Genomic DNA, 20,575 nt, shown 5'->3' on the forward strand with positions numbered 1-20,575 from the left:
GCATGTAAATCAAACGTTTATATACAAATACGATGCTTATAATAAAATGTGATGCTTTTTGTGACGCGTTTTCATCTAGAAATTTTATTTTAGAGCATTTGCTTATTTTTCATTGCTCTAAAATTAAGCCACATCAGTTCTCCTTTATGCTATGCGTTTTTACACTGTTGTACCAAAGCAGAATAAAAACAATTGAAATAATTCATGAAACACAAAGAGCCCACATGAAACAACACATGAAAATCCAGTTTTAATAATACACATTATTGCATTGTTATATTTCATTTTTAAAGAAATTATTCTTATTAATAACACTTATATATAAAGATGTTTTTATATAGCAATAAAAATAATGATTAATGTAGCATTATTATCGCTATATAACTTATAAAATAAACATCACACATAATAAATTATTATACTTATATAAAATACAATTTATATATATTTTAATTCATATATGTTAATTTATTCATATGGAAAAATGTATATAAAATAATGATTATTTTTATTATTATTATTCAAGGACACAACACAAACATTGTTCATTATCTTCCCCCTTCCTCTGACCTTTCACTGCAGGCATTATTGAACTCTTCACACTTCGCTCATTGCACAGGGGCATTATGGGTACACACCTGCCATCTTTCCTGTCCTCCCATGTGAGCTTTCAGCACAGGCCTCTAATAATTCATCGTTCTGCACAGGTGCAACTGTTGTTGTCGTCACTTTTTGATTCTCTTTTTTCCACCTCTCCTGTCTGAATCTTCTGAAATTATTTTCATTGATTTTCCATAGGGGTGCATCATATTGTAAAACATTAAGGAAATATTGTTTGATACGTACACTACAGCTCAAAAGTTTGGGGTCAGTAAGAATTATTATTATTTTTTTTTTTTTTAAGAAATACTTAATTTCAGCAAGCATGCATTAAATTGATCAAATATAAAACATCATTTTGGATGGTAGTGTATATCATGCTCAATATACAGTAGTCAACAGAAAAGTTAAAAGTTGTCCTAAGACAAGAACGCATTTAGGTTTTAGGACAACTTTGATGAAAGGTTTTGATCCACTTCAAATGTTGACTACTGTATTTCATATTACAGTACTAAACCTAACCACACACACATTAAAATTAAAATTTCCCAGAATTATCATAATTTACCCAAACTTTTATGTCAATAATGGTTTTAATAAAGTTTGAAAACAACATGTTGGACATCTGGTGCTCAGAGAAATCTTAACTTAGTATCTTAACTTAGAAAAATATAAACATAATTAGTCCAAATTAATGATCTAATCACTTGTGATTTGTCGCAAAACATTCGAGTGACAGTGTTGAATTTCTTTGAATTGCAGTTGAGTAACTTCCTCTTCCTGTCATTCCAATTCAAAGTCAACATCCTGTCAGGCCAATTCAAGCATCCTGAAATCACTCATGAAAAGTTATGACTCAAGAGGAGGAACTTGATATTTTCTTAGAAAACTCCAGGATTGGTTGCTATAAAACTTCTGCACTCAATCGTGCCATACAAAAGAACTATTTGGATGGGTTTAGTTGTTTAAATAATGTCATTTCATATACCAAACCTGAACAGGATTGGGATCTCTGTAGATTTAATTCTGTTTTTAAATCAGACAGGATGCCTGAAGTACTGTTGATTTATATAGAAAGTCTAAGTCTTTCGTATAGGTGCACCAGGAAAGGGAACTACAAATTTTATTCAACAAATGTCAAAATACATTTACTTCCCATCTGAATGGGATTTGAAAGAATAGTTCACCTAAAAATGAAAACTTGCTAAAAATTATCACCCACAAGCCTCCCAAATTTACATTGTTTCTTCATTGCACAGATTTAGGGAATTTTAACATTACATCACTTGCTCACGAACAGATCCTCTGCAGTGAATGGGTGCCGTCAGAATGAGAGTCCAAACAGCTAATAAATACACCACAATAATACATAAGTAATCCAAACAACTTCAGTCCGTCAATTAACATCTTGGAAAGCAAAAAGCTACATGTTTTTTTAAAAAAAAATCCATCATTAAAGTCCATCCCCTATTGTCCTCTCACATCAACATCCACCAACATATTTGTTTTGAACTGTTTTGGACTGTTTTCTCTTATAAATGTTACTTTCTCCAAATCTGTTCTGATGAAGAAGCAAACCCATCTACATCTTGGATGGCCTGAGGTAGGGCTGGACAATTAATCAGAAAAAAAATATCGAAACCGAAAATCAAAACCTCTAATCGACGTAATTTTCCCATCTCGGTTATTTTGTTTTTTTAATCCTTTTAATACTTTCCCCTTAAAAACATACATGTAGTCGGCGCTATATGACCGTTGTGCTTGTGTCTTTTGCAGCGTCTTGCACCTGAGTGGCACGTTAAAAGAATTTAAACTTTTACATGCAGCGCCACTCATCAATGTAAATTCCAAAACAGTGAAGCAACAGAAGATCCCAGAGGCGGGGCAAGCATTGCAAACTTTGGTTGGCATGGTAACTTTTGTATTTGACGGCAACATGATGGAATAGGCATTCTGCACTTTAAAAAAACTAAAACATTCCTGGGCGCTGCGTCTCGCGTTTTTAGATGCAAAGACATGTTCTGTATGGTAAGAACATAGAGTAAATACTTGCGCATATAGCATGACAGGACAAGATCACTGAGATGGTGCTCTGCTCTTTCTCTTAATCAGTAGTGTTCTATTTACATTCATTATTTAAAACATTTGTTTACAGGAGATGCAAGTTATAATTGTCTACTTTTCACATTGCATTATTTCATTTACAAGAGATACAAGTTATTTTCTACTTTTCACATGACAATATTTCAAATGTATTTTGTTCGCAAGGGATGCTGTTTATTTTCTACTTTTGACATGGCAATATTCATGTATTTTGTTTGCAAAAATTAAAGTTATTTTCTATTTTTTAAGAAACTTTTTTAAATACTTTTTAAAATAAATAAAATAAAACTGAAATGTGAATTTTTCTTAAGACGTCTTTATTTCAAGCAAGCTTTGATTTTATTGTTCGAAATATTGAAACAAATAACCATAAATAGTTTGTTTCCTTCAATTATCACATCACCCAGCCCTAGCCTGAGGGTGAGTAAATCTTCAGCAAATGTTCATTATAGGGTGAACAACTCCTTTAATGTACATTTATGATACTGCTCTTTTAAGTTCTGCTTCAACTTCTCACTGTATTTAAACAAAAACAAACACCCCTCTCACACACATTTCTATACTTTTTTTAATACAGTCACACACACATATCTTAGTCTCTATGCTCTGTATACTTCGGATGCCCCAGGGCTTGCAGTTGCCGCATACCTGATGCCAGGCCGGCTAATCCAAGGATTTCTCCCATTCTTACAGCTCTAGTTACCCACCGAGCCTTATACTACACACATACAAACACAACGATAACTCTAAACACAGACATATGCACAAAAACAGACAAGTAGATCTAGAGTCATGGACGCACGCATGCACATCAATTTCAAAATTAATTCGACAAACAGCAAAACTCAGCAGAACTTCTGGGAATTTCAAAGGACCTGGAAAAATCTTTGTTATCATTGTGAGATCCTGTGAAGTGCCCCTCTGAAGAACAGCTGTTTCAACCATCTTTGATCTGACTCATGTACCTACAAACCTCAGATGTTTTTACAAAGTCACTATCCAATCAGAGTGGAGTACGTTAGATTAAAGCCAATAAATATTTCTTACATTTATATGTGTAAATGAAGCCTTGTGATTTGTTTTGGTAATGAATGCATGTGTGTGTGAGGGTGTTGATGGATGGCTAAAGCTCGTGCTGAAGGCATGCGGTGAAGCCCATGAGGTAATGTAGTGGAGAAGCATTAAATTACCAGCAGACAAAACAACAGTCTGTCTCCGCTCTGTCCGACCTGCTGCGTGCAAGTGAAACAGCACTTGATTCGAATGACCAGCGCCTCCAGCACACCCACTGAGCACAAAACCCTGCCTGAATGCACATTTCCATTATGTTATGGTATAGATATGCAATGAATGGAGCAATACGACCCCCATTGCTGAGGTCATAAGAATATATAAACAACCAACCATATCTTTAGCTGCAGGCATCTTAGTTTACACTGAGTCTGTGCATATACAGTGCCTTGCGTATTCAAACCCCTTCCTTTTTTTCAAGTTTTTTTATATTGCAGCCTTATGTTAAACTGCTTTAAATTACTTTTTTTTCCACATCAATCTACACTCCATACACCATAATGACAAATCAAAAACAGAACTGTCACAACTTTGTAAATTTATAAAAAATAAAAAAATAAAATAAGTACATTGCATAAGTATTCAAACCCTTAACTCAGTACTTAGCTGAAGCACCTTTACAGCCTCAAGTCTTTTTGGGTATGATGCGAGTGCGACAAGCTTTGCACATCAGCATTTGGCAATTATCTGCCATTCTTCTCCTCACCTCTTCACCTCTCAAACTCTGTCAGGTTGGATGGGGGCAGACGCACATTTTCAGGTTTCTCCAGAAATATTTGATTGGGTTCAAGCCCAGGCTGTGGCTGGGCCACTCAAGGACATTCACAGAGTCGTCTATAAGCCACTCTTGCTGTGTGCTTAGGGTCATTGTCCTGTTGGAAGGTGAACCTTCAGTCCAGTCTGAGGTTCTGAATGCTCTGGACTGGGTTTTCATTAAGGCTATCTCTATATTTTGATGCAATGAGCTTTTCTTCTACTCTGATGATTCCTTCAGCCCCTGCCACTGAAAAACAGCCCCACAGCATGAGGCTGCTGCCAGCACATTTTACTTTTGGGATGGTACTCTGCAGGTGATGAGCAGTGCCTGGTTTCCTTCAAACATGATGCTTGCAATTGAGGTTCCGTAGACCAGAGAATCTTGTTTCTCACAGTCTGAGAGTCCTTTAGGTGCTTTTTTGCAAATTCCAAGTGTGATTTCATGTGTCTTCACTGAGGAGAGGTTGAGTTTGGCCACACCGGCATAAAGCACAGATTGGTGGAATGTTGCAGCGATGCTTGTCCTTCTGTAGGTTTCTCCTATTTCCACATATGATCATGGAGCTCAACTATAGTGACCATCAGGTTCTTGGTCACCACACTAACCAAAGCCCTTCTCTATCAATTGTTCAATTTGGCCAGGAGGCCAGCTCTAAGAAGATTCCTGGTTGTTCCAAATGTTTTCCATTATGGATAATGCAGGTTATGTTCTTCTGTGAACCTTCAATGCTGCCGATTTTTTTTTTCCAGAACTCTTCCCCAGATGTGTGGTTTGATGCAATCCTGTCTCTGAGCTCTACAGGCATTTTTTTTTCTTTTCTTTACCTCAGGGCTTGGTCTTTGCTCTAATATTCATTTTCAGCTGTTAGACCTTTTATTAAGACGTGTGCCTTTCCAAATCATACCCATTCAATTGAATTTGCCACAGGTTAGCTCCACTCAAAATGTGGTAACATTTACAAGCAAAATGAATGCTCCTGAGCTAAATTTCAACTGTCCCAGATAAGGGTATGAATACTTATGCAATGGAATCATGTAAGTTTTTTATCTTTAATAAATTTGCAAAGATGTTAAAAACCTGTTATCTGCTTTGTCATTATGGTGTATGGAGTGTAGACTGATGTGGGGAAAAAAAGTAATTTAAAGCAGTTTAACATAAGGCTGCAACATAAAACGTGAAAAAAATAAAGGGGTTTGAATACTTTCGCAAGGCACTGTGTGTGTGTGTATATATATATATATATATATATATATATATATATAATTATTACTGCTGTCAAAATTAGTGCGGTAACACAGGCGATTAATTTTTCAGTTTGACATGTTAAAATATTTAACGCAGGGGCGGGGCTAGGGTTGGTCACCCCACTCACAACTGCTGCCTCTGTCTCTTTTTTTCTTGACAAGAACTTTGTTTATTTAGCTGTAGAATGTCTTTATGACCACATCAAACAGGAGATGTTTCAGACACGCACTCTAACCAGGCGCGAGTCAAACGAGCACAGAAACAGTACCGGGCTTGTGGCACGTGCTCTTCAATTGCACTCACAAAGGCGCAGACACATGCTGTAGTATTTATCATTTCATATGATGATGAATGATGCACGAAATAAACTACGTGCATGCAATGTCGTGGACAGTTAAGTCATGAAGTTACCAAAAAGGCGATTAAAGCTGCCTTAAAGGGTTACTCCACCCCAAAATTAAAATTTTGTCATTAATCACTTACCCCCATGTCGTTCCAAACCCGTAAAAGCCTTGTTCGTCTTCGGAACACAATTTAAGATATTTTGAATGAAAACCGGGAGGTGTGTGACTGTCCCATTGACTGCCAAGTAAACAACACTGTCAAGGCCCAGAAAAGTATGAAAGACATCGTCAAAATAGTCCATCTGCCATCAGCGGTTCAATCTGAACTTTATGAAGCAACGAGAATACTTTTTGTACTATTTTGACGATGCTTTTCATCCTTTTCTGGGCCTTGACAGTGTTATTTACTTGACAGTCAATGGGACAGTCACAAGCCTCCCGGTTTTCAACCAAAAAATCTGAAATTGTGTTCCGAAGACAAACGAAGCTTTTACGGGTTTGGAACGACATGGGCGTAAGTGATTAATGACAAAATTTTAATTTTGGGGTGGAGTAACCCTTTAAAACTGTGCATGCATGTAATATGTTATATATGAGTCACATTTAAGTCTCTGAAATGATTTTCAAAACGATCCTGGAGAATCCAAGCACTGTTACCCTCGTCTAAAACACCCAATTCAACTCGTCAGATCATTAGTAGAGACTTTAAGACTTGAAGTAGGTCAGAAAATACAGTATGCTTATTATACAGGAATAAAACACTGAAATAAACAATGCATGACACTCTAAAATGCATGTATTTCTGATAAACGAGCAGTTTGTGGACTCCTTAGTGTGTGAATGTGACATCTGGTGCTATTGCTGCCTGAGCCAACAGCAAGACAAAACAGGACCAAAAATACAGACTTATGCTCACAACAGAGCGTAACTCAAGAAATGACAGCACACACATCCCGAGCAAAACTTGTGCGGACATGTGAGTCTGGGTAAGATATAGTAGGTTGTGTCTCTAATGTTCTCCTCAGGATTAAAATAGAAAACTACACACTTACACTACTTTCACTTACACACAAACCAAGAAATACACTCTGGAAAAGTGCCTGGCCAAGATTTCCATCAAACACAAGGCAAACTCTCTCATGTTCCACTAGTTGAGAATGCAAACTCTGGGGACTCATATAAACCCTGTATTTACAGTCTGTCCATGATAAGAGACAGAGTTCACACAGAGTGCAACAGCAAATGATCAAAAATCTCATAACTAAAACTAAAATCCCATTAAACCTGAAAAGCAGCGAGGATCAATCTTCAACCGGATATGAAACACATTTTGACCGGATTTCATGTAGAATGCAGTTTGATTTGAATGAAAACAGAAAACATTCTGCATTTCAGATCAGATGTTAAAACACTGGAATCAAATCAGGTTCATGCTTTGCAAAATTACAATTAGAGTATATTTGTTAGCAAGGCAAAAATAAACAAAACAGCTGTCCATAGTCTGTCGGCAATGCAAGTTACTCAATATTATTCAAAGTTTTCTTTTTTTATTTAGTACAACAGCACCTCTTGCTTGTGTGATGTTGTTTATTTAGTCTTTGCAGATCTGTGTGTGGGTATTGATTTAATCCAGTTAGTGCACCTGATACAATCTTAAACCCATTGTTTTGTGTGAAGGATGCTGCGCTTGGCAAAACAAAATCCTACGCTTGATTTCTGCCAAAAGCCGCACCCATCTAATTATGTGATTATGAAAAAAGTTATGAAAAAGTATGTAAATTGTCTTTTGTAGGACTTGCCTGAAATCATTGAACCAAGTATTCAAGACAATGTGCAATCCAAAAAATATGTTAAGGACAACACATTTAGTAATTATGACTGACATATTAACACATTGGTTTAATGTTTTAAAAATGAATTTGGCTTTGTTTTAGACAAAAGTATTTGGCTAAAAACCATTTTGTCTAAACTTTTCAACAACACAGTTTTTGTTGCATTGAAAATGTTTGCAGGCCACATTCTGTCATTTTTTATGCTAAACGCTAAAATAGTGTGATCTAACTCCTATGTTATTGTTAACTAAAAATAAAAATAAAAGTATTATGAATAATTTGCAGTAATTTAAATAAATATGAATATTGCACTAAAATAAATGAACTGAAATAAATTCAAAATGACAAAAAAAAGTAAATTAAAATGAAAAACAAATAGAAAAGGCTATATAGAAATATATTTATATAACAAACAAAAAATGACAAACAAACACAACAAAATGACTAAAAATTTAAATGAAAACAGAAAACAGAAAAATAACATAGCAAGTGTTTTGCTCATGGTTGTTCTTGGATGGTCAACCAAAAAAAAGTCAAAAATTGGCTATTACCACCTAAAACGAATTTCTTTCTGCAGGCTAACTGTCGCTCTGATTAATTTATCCTCCTCTGCTGGAACAGACCTGAGGAGAGGGGAAACAATATTTCCCACCAGCTGTCTCACATAAAAGAAAATTCGGTTTAAAAGATTTCAGCATTGGCGTTCTTGTTCCTACTTCGGTATTAGAATGTGTCTTTTTTTTTGCCAAGTTCTAGCATTAAGACTGTAGGATGACGTAGGATGTGTGTTTGTGGATCCAAAGTTGTGGAACTCACCTTTGCTGGGTTTTCCGACATGCATTTTGAGTGGCATTTCCTGGCACAAGAGTGATGGACTTGGCAGCATGACTTCGGGACCCAAGCCTTCATCAATCTGACCTCCTGTGACCTCCAGTTGCACATTCTGGAAAAAGAGGTCAATGGTCAAACACAGGTCAGAACTGAATGTGGACAAGTGTATTGTCCAGTCACATTTGTCACACTTGGACAGATAAGTCTTATTTAATTTATTCTGACAGCACATCAGCCTGCTTCTTTAGGTCACTCCATATGAATTTACTATTGGTTAACTCTGTATTTACAAAACTATAATAGTGGTTACATGCAACAAGTACACACATGGTTTGCGCCGACCACAGTGTGCTGCGAATTACTGGCTAAAGAGAGCATGAAATCATTCAGTATCTAGAGACATTTAGAAACTCAACACTTCAAATTGTAAAGACAAGCTTGTTGAGATTTTAAAAGAAATTACATCCAAACACACTTATAGAAGCCCATTTCTGCCCCGAAAGTAAAAAAAAAGCTAAAAAAGCTAAAAAAAGCTAAAAAATAAATTAAATTAAAGAATAACATTAAAAGAATACAATAAAACAAAACTATATACAATCAATAGTATAGAATTAAATAAAATATAAAAATAAAGAGATTTAAAAAAAAATTAATTTTAATTATGAGATGTAAAATCATTCTTTGAGATACAAAGTTGCAATTATAATAAACTAAATCAAAATTGCAAGATGTGTCACACGTCACAAATTCACAATTAAGGGAAGTTGCAATTGTTGGATAAAACTTATTTTTTACTCTCAAGCAGAAGCAAGATTACACACATTACAACAAATCATCAAAAAAGTTTGGACTAAGAACAGGCACTCAGTGTATCACTAAACAGTTTTGTTACTGTGTTTGGTAACATCCTGATGCTCAATGACACAAAACAACTGTCTCAGACTTGCATAAAAAATGAGTCACAGACTTCTTGGTAATAGATGACTGTTCTATAATTAGTCATCCTGATCAACTTAGTACACATGTGTCTTACATTATGTCATTTTTCATCACTTTGGAGTAGAACATTTAAGAATTATCAAAAAACGAAAAAAACAAATGCAAATATGTTTGACTTTTTAGCATTGATTCATCAGATAATCAGATTACAATCCCAAAACCCATTCTGATTGGCAGACTCAATAGTTAAATACTTCAGCTCCTCCTCCTCTGTTTTGCTCTGAGGTTACATCCTCCAGCTTGCTAAAACAGAGCTAAAACAAAAAAGACCAGTACCACATATGCTAAGCACAGCAGCTAGTAAAAGTCAGCTCTGAAACCAATTAGGACTGCCGTACAGTCCACCGCTGCCACATCCACATCCCACGCTGCCAAATCTCTATTCCTCTCTTCCTCTCTTTGAAAAACATGCCCTTCTGTTGAAGACTCAGCTGAAGTGTGGCTCATAACACAAAGGAAATAAGTCCTTGGAAAAGTACAGCAGGGTAAATCCATTCTTAGCAGACAAAGAAGAGCAAGATGAGAAAAGTGAATCAGCCACATTGTTAAGCACTATCTGAATAGCTGTTTTTGTGTCAGTTCAAAGTCAGTGTGATATGGCCTTCATTTTACGTTCACAATCAGACATACAATACTATAATTTAGGGCAAAATACAATAGTCATTGGGGAAAAATGTAGGAAGGGACTTGATTTTATCCATTAGGAATTGGCTGGATCTTTAAGAATTTAAGAACATAATTAGCTAGTTATAATAATATGCTTATGAAGGTAAACAGCCTTATGGACTTCTAAAAATGCTATGGAAGTCAAATGTCACCCAGATAACTGTTTGGTTACCAACATTCTTCAAAATATATTTTTTTGTGTTTAAAAGAAGAAAGAGACTCAAGCAGGTTTGGAACAACTTGAGGGTGAGTAAATGAAAGTTTTGGGGTGAACTATCCCTTTAAACTACAGTACAATCAATTGAACACACTGCACTTCTACCCTCAAAGCCTAATTTTTATTCCTGTCAAACTTTAAATTGATGCCTCTGCTTTAAAAGTGGAAAGTGCTCAAACTTTAAGCAGAACTATCTGAAATTTAATTCAAACAATTGTTAGCAATTACAACCAAAGCATCACAAAAAAATGCTTGAGACAAAATAGCATGTGTTTTTGTTGATGTTTAGGCTAGTGTAAAGGCCTCTTGAACAAGCGAGCAGTCGGAGCTTCCTGATGAATCACAGGAGAGTTACACAGAGGGCTGATTTAAGCATGGAGAAATGTGCTGAGCTTCAGTTCATGAAAGCCAAAACCAACAAATCACTAAATAGAACCGCCTTCTCTGCCTTCACAGGGTACTTTCCCACTACACCCGTTCAAGCACGTTTCGGCAGCATGTGTGTATGTTATGAGCCCATGTCTGTACAGATAACACCATGGAATACAATGGAGATTTACATCCGACAACACAAGGAATCACCAATTAAAGATTCAACACACATCATGAAGTGTTTTATTGCATTTCATCAACTTTCTGCATTTTAGAGGAGCTGTGTTTTGGATTGTGCACAGACAAAGATTTCTGCCTGGATTACACTTTAAGTTTTAACTTCACAACAATCCTTTATAGTAATTACAGAAATTGATATCAGGTAACCTCAAATCCCTCTAATCACAGTAATTGCTAAATCATGGTTACCAAAAAAAACAAAAATGCATGAACTAATACACTAACTAAATTCTGAAAGATTATGGGACACTAAAGAATGGAGTAATGGCTGCTGAAAATTCAGCTTTGACATTCCAATAATAAATTAAAATTTAAAATATATTCAAATACAAAGCAGTTCTTATAAATGGCAATAATATGTCACAATATTACTGTTTTTATTGTATTTTTAATCAAATAAATTCAGCCTTGGTGAGAATCTTGGTGAGAGCCTTCTTTCAAAACGTAACTTTTTAAAAACGTAAGGTATTGTAGATAGCTAGTAAGGGCGTTTTTTCCACAGATTTGGGCCAAAGTCTCTTTAAGACAAGTCATATCACTCGGCGGCCATCTTTGAAACGCCATCTCTTTGAATGGGGAAACATCAAATTCTCCAAAACTGTTCACTAAGCTTACAATTACATTTCATATTTGAAATCACCAAAGAAATTTGACGACAACTGAATCATAAATGTTGTTTCTTTTGCTCAAATAGCGTTATAAAAAGCTTATTTTTCAGGCTAGATCAGCCGGTGCGCATGCGCAGTTCTAAGCGAACGTCTCAAAACTCTGACTATTTCTATAGCAACCGGGACTTCTAACGGCAGCTGCAGTGATGCGTTGACTTTACCGATTAGTGATTGGCTCTTTCATTCATAAGGCGGGGCTTCCTGCGATTGAGCGGCCATATTGAGCGTTGCATTTTTTCTCATTCAAAACTACACGAGTGATGTGTCTTGGGTATTCTATAGTCTTTGTTTGGGCTAGGTCTTTAGGGTTTCCAATCCGGTTCCATACCCAAATGAATAAAGAGCATACTTTCTAATTTTGTCTATCAAATCTCAATACAAGTTACGAAGAAAAATGGCTTGGTTCCTTTCTTTGCGGCATTATCTCAGTCTCACAGAAGTTGCAGTGCCATTCCTAATTCCTGCATAGACGTGTCACGAACAAGAAGACAAAATGCAAGAAAATGTCACACATACTAGTTTTGTGGAGTGGATTGAATGACACCAGCTAAGAGCAAATAAATAGATATTACATAGCAGCCGTGCAATGCAATACTCTTCAGAACTGTGTGCGCATCATGTCAGCACATATAATGTCATTTTGACATCTATTTATTCTAGAACTGCTGCATAATATCATATTCTATAATGTAAGGTTTTTGTTATTGTAAGAACAAATGTCTTGCTGCTTCTGTCACTGTTTTCAAAGCACGTTTGTTGACTCACCAAGCTGACATTTTTGAGTTACAACATAATTATACATTTGCAATATTACATTACACACTGGGTTTAAACAAGTACAAGTGTGAGTCTTATGTCACAGTAAAGGCATTGATTTGTTGAGATCACTCCTGAACCCCCAGGAGAGTATGGAACAGATTCAAAAAGATAGTAAACACTCTCAGTTGTGAGTCGTGTGACTTCTCATGGCTGAATCGCTTGTCTGTGCCAGATGACCCCAGTTTATTATTGTTGCTCCTGGTGCTCCCCATAGATACTGTTGAATAAATCAGGTCTGACCTGGGGTGTATCGACTCTTGGGGTGTATGGCCTAGTGCTTAAAGATCGAGGCTAATAAGCAAAAGGTTGAAAACCAACAAGGGGTGATCTATGAACCGTCAGCATTGCTGAACTGAGACACTTAACCCCAGGTTGCACTGAGGGGACAGTCCTTGCAGCTTTAGATAAATGTGTCTGTCCCAGTTGGTGCCAATAGCCTCATAGTTAGTGCGCTGACATACAGTACAACTGTGCTCATGGCGACACAAGTTCGAATCCCATCCTTTGCCGATCGCCCTCCCCTCTCTCTCCACCCAATGATTTCCCATCTGCTCTATACTGTCCTGTCCGAATAAAGGCATAAATATAAAAGTGTCTGACTATATCAAAATTAACCATACTAACATTATTCAGCACACATTCACAAACTTTTATTACAACCTTAAAGCGATGGTTAATTCAAAAATGATTATTTTAGTAACATTCATCTTGTTCCAAGACTATTACTTTCTTTGATTAACTGAAAACAAAGCAAACAAAAATGTTTAAAAATTTTACGTTCCCATTCTGGACATTCTCTGAACGTTTTTTAAGAAGTTTTTTTTTTTTTTTCTTGGCTACGTGAACATTGCTTTTTATAATTTTGCAAACATTATGGGAACGTCACTTTTGAATGTTCTCTGAAGATTCTGAAAGAAGTAGTAACATAAAAAAAAAAAGAAGAAGTTAGATGAACATCCAACTAAGATAAATCAGGGGGGGAAATTCCATGAACAATATAATAATGTTTTTGTGCTAACGTTTTGAGAACATTCCTAAAGGCCATATAACTTCGAACAAAAGTTCCATTAACATTACTGCAAGAACATTTGTTCATCTTGACTTGGTGAGAACATTCAAGAGCATTAGCCAAAGTTCTGAGAATATTCCCTGTTAGCTGGGAACCAGAAGTAGTGGCAGATCTTTTTTCCATATTATAAAGTATATCCAAATGTAACAGATATTGAAAAAGAAACCATGCAGAACGGGAAATTGGTTCTATGCTTCAATTGTTGATTGGATTTTGCGATGTGGGCGTTGCACTCAAAAGAATAGACAGATTAACATTAGGGGCGGGGTTTAAGTCATTAGAGAAAGGTCTGATATTTTCACCAGAAGATGCAGTTATGATTTTGATTCAACATTTGATTCATCAAAAAAAAAAAAAAAACATGGATGAAACATAAGATCTCTAAAGCTGCATTTAGAAAATAGAGTGAATTTCATTTCCGATTTTAACTGTTTCTCACCTTGCAGCATGGACATCCGGCCTGGCAGGAGTTGAAGGTGGATGTTGTCATGTAGGAAGAGAAGGTCGGGGTCGCGCTCACGTTTGGGAGCGCAGCAGCGCTGGCCCCGCCCCCGTGTGACGTCGACGGTGCCTCACCAACTGTCACCTGAAGGATCTCCTGGATCTGCGTCAACTCTTGCCTCAGCACCTGCTTTTGATGAAAACTAAAGGCGGGATGGTTCGAAGCCATGGTGAAGAGGAGCAAAAACTGCTCTCCAGTCTGGCCATCGTTAAGCTGAAGTCCGTAGTTGTTAATGATGGTGTCGATGTGAGTGAGGGTCCGAAACAAAACTCCCGCCGCTACGCGGTTGTCCGAGCTGAGGAGCGCGAGAGAGACGAGCAGCTTGCTCCTCACGACCTCATCCGTGATGTTGGTCAGGTTGGCGAGGTCAGCTGGGTTGTTGGCTTTGATTTCTGCATCCCTCAGAGAGTGGTAGTCTTTTCGGGCTAGGTCTTCCAAACATGAGCCGAGGAAGCGCAGCTCAATGGGAACGCAGAGGTCCAAAAGGCCGCAGAGAAACTCAGCCCTCTGCGCCGAACTCAACGCGGAGAACCAGCGGTAAACCTCCTCTCTCTGAACAAAGCATCTGTTCTCAACCATCTTAGACAGCACTCATAACATGCATCAGATATTAAAAACAAAGTTCATACAGCAGTGATTGGTGGCCTTTATAAACTTTACAAACTTCCAAATCATTCACTGACGTAAACATCCATGAATTTATAGGCAGTGGTCAGTCTGAGCGTCTCAGAACCCCTAAAAGAAGACATACTACATAGTTTCCTTCGCGTTTTATATGCCTGCGATTGCATTATCTCGTCAAAGCCTATTAGGATATTGAAGAAACAAACTGTGTTTACTGTAATCCCAGACGCGCGGCGGCGCAGCCCCTCTGCCCGCCTGTGTCTCTCCTTTTTCGGCCAGCCCCCCTGCGTGATCCCCACGTCAGCCAGTTATTCAATAGACTCCAGGACACATTATAAAACAAGAACATTTCTTTCAGATCTTCTAGTATCCATTAGACCGATTTGTCCAGATGAAACTATCGCAATTCCCGTACACGCGCAAAGGAAACGTCGTCGGGCAATAAACATTTTGAGTGGAAAACTCCCCAATTTTAACAGTTTGACTGGTCGAATGGATGTCAATATAACCGTATATTCCTTCGTCGGACGCTGAAGTAATGTTTTTATGTTTTTTAAAAAAACGTGACACTTTATCCGCTGCTGTATTTGCATTCACGCGAGTGAATTAATCAACGGTTTCGTTGCCTATCATTATGCTGTCGAGTAAGGCAAACTGAGTGTAGTTCACTATCCCGAACTTCACTCAAACCCCACCCACGGTTGAATTTTATTGGATGAACAGCTTGTCAGTAATCGTATTCTGCGCTGTGATTGGTCAAAGCGACATTCTTGTGTATCTCTCAAGCGCCTGCAGTCATATTTGATGTGGACTGTAAAATATTGTATGATTTAAAGCGATAGGGTACGGTAACTTAACATACGTTCTTAAATGAATTTTAAACATGAGGTAAATTTATTTAAATAGTATGAATTATTACTCTGGTGGTGGTAGTACAGGAAACCCCCTTTTTGAAGTATGCCTTTGGCTGTAGGCAAATATTGGAAACCTCTGGTTTTGTCATTTTATTACGTCAACTTTCCCGAAGATGGCGCCAGTTGTCCCAGGGCTCAATCAGGACCAGTCTTGTAAATATTCTCACCCAATCTAACGGATTCATATTTTCTCAAATAGGCCTACTTTCCTCTTTGTCATATTTATCTGGAAAGTACCATTACCTGAGTTGTTTACAAATTGAACATGCAGTTGTTGATCTTAAAAGTCTTGATCAGTGACAAACGATATGATGCATTTTAGACTAGTTTTCAGTGGATTGCAGATTTCCCATTGTTTTTGTTCTTGTGTATTAGGTATTATAAACCAAATGAACAATACTTTTACAGCATTTAGTGTTAAGCTAGGTACATGTTAATTTCTTCTGATTACTTTTAACATTTAAAGTTCTATAAATTAACATTAATGTTCATTTGTATGTAGCCTATTACAATAAGAAAAAAACAAATGAATAATGAATAATAGTATATTTATAAATGAACATTAACAGATTAATACATGATGCACAAACACTGTTTATTTTTAGTTCATGACACCTATTTAAGAACCAATGAAAGAAAATATGAAAAGACCCTACTGTAAGATGAGTAAACTTAAGTATAACCTAATAAATGTACAGTGCTGGCCGATGAAGCTGTTGCTGATTATAAATAACCACTAGAGGGAGCAACTGGCTCTCACTGTGACTTGTGACTGAAATTTATAAATAATTGCGATGCTCAAGCAAAAGTGGTGGGTGTTCAGATTTAAAGCTTTGAAAATATATGAATCTAATACTAGTCCAACTGGTGGGGTGCAAAAAAATAAGTAAATAAATAAAATTAAGATTTAAGACAGACAGTTTAGAATAGGCAAACTAAAGTTGGGCACGAGTACTGAAGTATTTAGAATTAACAGCAGTGATTGATCATGAAATGCTTGAAGTGACTTGTACGGAACTTAAAACATAAAATAAGAGTGTTATTTGTAATTGCTTAGTGTGCTATAATATAATTTTTAGTGGTACCTTTTGGACCAATTCATCAGTAAGCAAAACTACACAAGGTCAAGCTAACCGTGACAAAAATAGTGGTGTATGCTTATTACGAGAAATTACGGTATTCAGCAAGAAAAGCAAAGAGACACGCTTTCTGAGTGTTTTTTCCTATCTAGTTGGCTAGTGAGTGGGATGCCAAAGATGTTCGTCTGATACATATGGAGATTCACTTTCACCAACAATTCACACATTGAAATCAATGCCCTAGTGTTTGAGTTGATTTAACATGCTCATCCCTAATACAAACCCAAAAACCTGAGTTTGCAAATGTCCCTCTTTCTTCTATTGCTGCCCTGTGGTTAAACAGTTAAGGAAAGCTAATTTAATAACTCTCCAAATTTTCAATAACAGCCTTGATTCTTTCAGTTGTGCTGCAGGGGTGCGTGAGTCATCACGGCCTGTTTTGCTAACAAGTCTGAGTGATGTTGCGTCTCTGGGCTTAAACTCATGGTAAGGCTCCTCAGGCCTCAACCAGCCACAGCCATAGTGCGTCTGCATCAAATTCTAAATGGTACAGTGGAAACCGCACAATTACTTTTTCAAAATGTCATCTGCCGCCCTTTAACAATTTTGTGGAGCAATTAGAACAGGATAAAGCCCATTCAATTACATATAATGACTTATAATTCATATCTTTTTTGTGTTTTTGGTTAAAAATCTGTTATTTTAATGGTTAACAAGGCAATATTATTAATATAGTTTGCCTTTTTAAGTCTGATTGTCAAAGAAATTGTGACTGTTGGTAAAAACAACCTTGCAACAACTGTCATTCTGAAATGATACTTACTGTGCCTCATGCACTTCCCTTGCTACATCTCTCTTATACACATACACTCTCCCACACTCTGTCTGCTGAACCCACTTTATAAAATCTCCCTGTCCTTCTCTAATGCTAATCAAGCCAACAACAGGCTATCACTTAAGTAGCCTGATAAGCTAAACCACCAAACGCGATGAGTTAACATTGCTCAATCAAACACAAGTTTGATTGAGCTTGTAATATACATGAAATATACATGAATCACATGAAATCTACTTGGAGTCAAACTGTAGGTGACCTGTTTACTGCATGAAACCTGGGTTCTCACTACCTGCTGAGCCAAAGCAGCATGTCAGAGTATTTTTACCCAGCTTCGTCAGAGCTGATCCCCAGTAATTGAGAGGATAAATATCCCTCCTCGTCTTTACAGACTGTTACACACAATTGCAAGTCAAAACTAAAGGTATGATTACGTGAATGCTATATATATATATATATATATATATATATAAAATGTATTTTAAAGTCTTCATGTATCCTCTTGCATCTTAATGTGCTTTCTTACCAGATACTACTGTTTGAGAAGGAAGGAAAAACACTGTACAAGCCATTATAAACCAAGATATGAAGAACTGTACGATGTTCTCAGCAATCTGTTACCGTGTTGTATGAAGTGATATGTCTTCAATTATAACATACTTTGGCCATGAATCATATGAGTCACCACATTAAAAGATGCTCTTTGTGCCTTACAGATATCATGGAATCCAGTGATGAACAGTAAAGATGATCAAGTGCCTAGGTCAACAGAGCAGATTTTATATTATCTCACCTGCAACAAAGAGATTTAATGCACCATCTCAAGCCATATCATTAACTGACAAATGCTCTAATTATTCTATGAGGGCAGAGCAATGGAGATTTAGCGGGAGGGTAGGGGGAGGACTAAGCCGGGCAATTAGGAAAAGCAATCTTTGCTCCCTGAGGTGGATAGAGAGAGAGAGCGGTAAGGATTAAGGCAGTGCATGTCTCTTTAAATGAAGGGAGAGCAAGGGAGAGAGAGCATGTGAAAGGGGGAGGGGGAGTTGGCTGCGTTGGAACAGTCCGCCTCTAATGAGCAGATTTGAGAGACACCAGTGTAAGAGAGAGAGAGAGAGACATCCAAGCATATGGGGGAATAAGATGACGACGGAGAAAAAGACAATCAGCGTCACATGAAAATCATTCCAACAACGTGATTGAGTCAAAGAAGAACAGAAGAAGGTAAATCAGGAACAATGAATCTGGTTTTCCCACCTGCAAGCGAACCGGAGCACAGAAAAGAGAGCTGAGAGGAAAACAGAGACAGCGACAAAACAGTGCCCAGATAAGGAATTAATCACATCGGTTTGTTTGCGATCAAGCTGCGCGCTCATCCTGTGTTGGCGAGAGCGTGCGTATATATGCATGCGATTGTGTGTGGATAGAGACTGCATTGCTGCTAGCTGACAGAGACTGAAGCTTGCAGAATCCATCGCTCTTTTTTCTGGTTTCTCTTGCACTCTGTCTCCCTGTGTGGCATCAGTATGTCGGGTGGATTTGGTACAACAGTAGGTGAGCTCCTGGCAGAAAGGATGCGATTGTAAATGCTACCTGCCTGCTTCATCCATCGGCCGTCACTCTGAAGACTCACAGGTTTCTAGGTGGAGCCTGGTGGTCTTCGCGACTGGGAGGGGAAGTGAAACAGCTCAAAGCCCCAGAGAGGGTGAGCGGGAGTGAGGGTAGGTGTGTGCTGGCACAGGGGCCCTCTGTGGAGGCAGGAACGCGGAGGGGGCCAGAGCACCAGAAACGAGAGAATTGTTGCTGCGTTGGTAATGACAGAACAAGGCGCATGGCTGGCGTGGGCCCACTTTCATCACTGAGAAGCAACTGCAGGAAAGCAAGCAACTTGTGAATAAAAAGCTCCACTCCTGGAGGAGGATGGTCTGAGAGGGCTCAAGCTGCTCCTGCCTAGTTTGACAGGAGGGGACTACTGCCCGGGAGGGCTCCTCTTTTTACTTTTTACTTTTTGCATTGTTTTTTTAAGGCAACTAAAGGGAGCATATACGGGTCTTTTCCTTCCCCAGCGTTCCACCAACACCCCAGCCCCATTTCCAAGTCTGATTTTGTTTGGGTCTTACTTCCTTTTCTTTTTCTTTTCTTTTTGAGATTTGGGGTATTTGCCAAAACCTATTTCATGCATGTCCACTGGGGGCAGGTTCAACTTTGATGATGGGGGATCATACTGTGGAGGGTGGGAAGAGGGAAAGGCCCATGGCCATGGCATCTGCACAGGACCCAAGGGCCAAGGCGAGTACGCAGGCTCCTGGAGCCACGGCTTTGAGGTGGTGGGCATCTATACCTGGCCCAGTGGGAACACCTATCAGGGGACATGGGCGCAAGGTAAGCGCCACGGAATTGGAGTTGAAAACAAGGGCAAGTGGGTTTATAAAGGTGAGTGGACACATGGATTTAAGGGACGCTATGGTGTGCGGGAAAGCACAGGAACCAGTGGCAAATATGAGGGTACATGGAACAATGGCCTACAAGATGGATATGGAACGGAGACATACTCTGATGGAGGTAAGAGTCCAAGTTATTTTTGTAAAGAGTTACAGTTTGTAAAAAATCTTCAGACTGAATGACACCACAAATTGCTGACATCTCTGCAATAAGACACTTAAAGTGTTCACTCCAAGCTGAAAAAAATAATAATTTGTCATTATTTACCCACCCTCTTGTCGTTACAAACATGTATGACTGTCTTTCTTCTGTGGAACACCCTAACATTGGACCCCCAGTGTTCCTC

General features: G+C 37.9%; 2 protein-coding genes across 4 annotated transcripts in view; one reads left to right on the forward strand and one right to left on the reverse strand.

Annotated features, from left to right (window-relative positions):
• zcchc14 (zinc finger, CCHC domain containing 14) overlaps positions 1–15,751 on the reverse strand; it is a 31,714-nt gene extending 15,963 nt beyond the window's left edge. The window contains exons 1-2 of one of the 2 annotated variants that reach the window (XM_058766514.1): positions 14,273–15,751; positions 8,769–8,895 (exon numbers count right to left, since the gene is read on the reverse strand). In XM_058766514.1, coding sequence (XP_058622497.1) covers positions 8,769–8,895; positions 14,273–14,914 — 769 coding nt within the window. In that variant the 5' untranslated portion in view covers positions 14,915–15,751. The remainder of the gene's footprint in view (positions 1–8,768; positions 8,896–14,272) is intronic. The other variant, XM_058766515.1, reaches the window with a different exon arrangement.
• Positions 14,770–20,575, forward strand: part of jph3b (junctophilin 3b) — a 43,540-nt gene continuing 37,734 nt past the window's right edge. For both annotated transcript variants that reach the window (XM_058766516.1, XM_058766518.1), the window contains exons 1-2: positions 14,770–14,872; positions 18,504–20,349. In XM_058766516.1, coding sequence (XP_058622499.1) covers positions 19,968–20,349 — 382 coding nt within the window. In that variant the 5' untranslated portion in view covers positions 14,770–14,872; positions 18,504–19,967. The remainder of the gene's footprint in view (positions 14,873–18,503; positions 20,350–20,575) is intronic.

Source organism: Onychostoma macrolepis, chromosome 25 (genome assembly GCF_012432095.1).
Source record: "Onychostoma macrolepis isolate SWU-2019 chromosome 25, ASM1243209v1, whole genome shotgun sequence".
Lineage (NCBI taxonomy): Eukaryota > Metazoa > Chordata > Actinopteri > Cypriniformes > Cyprinidae > Onychostoma > Onychostoma macrolepis.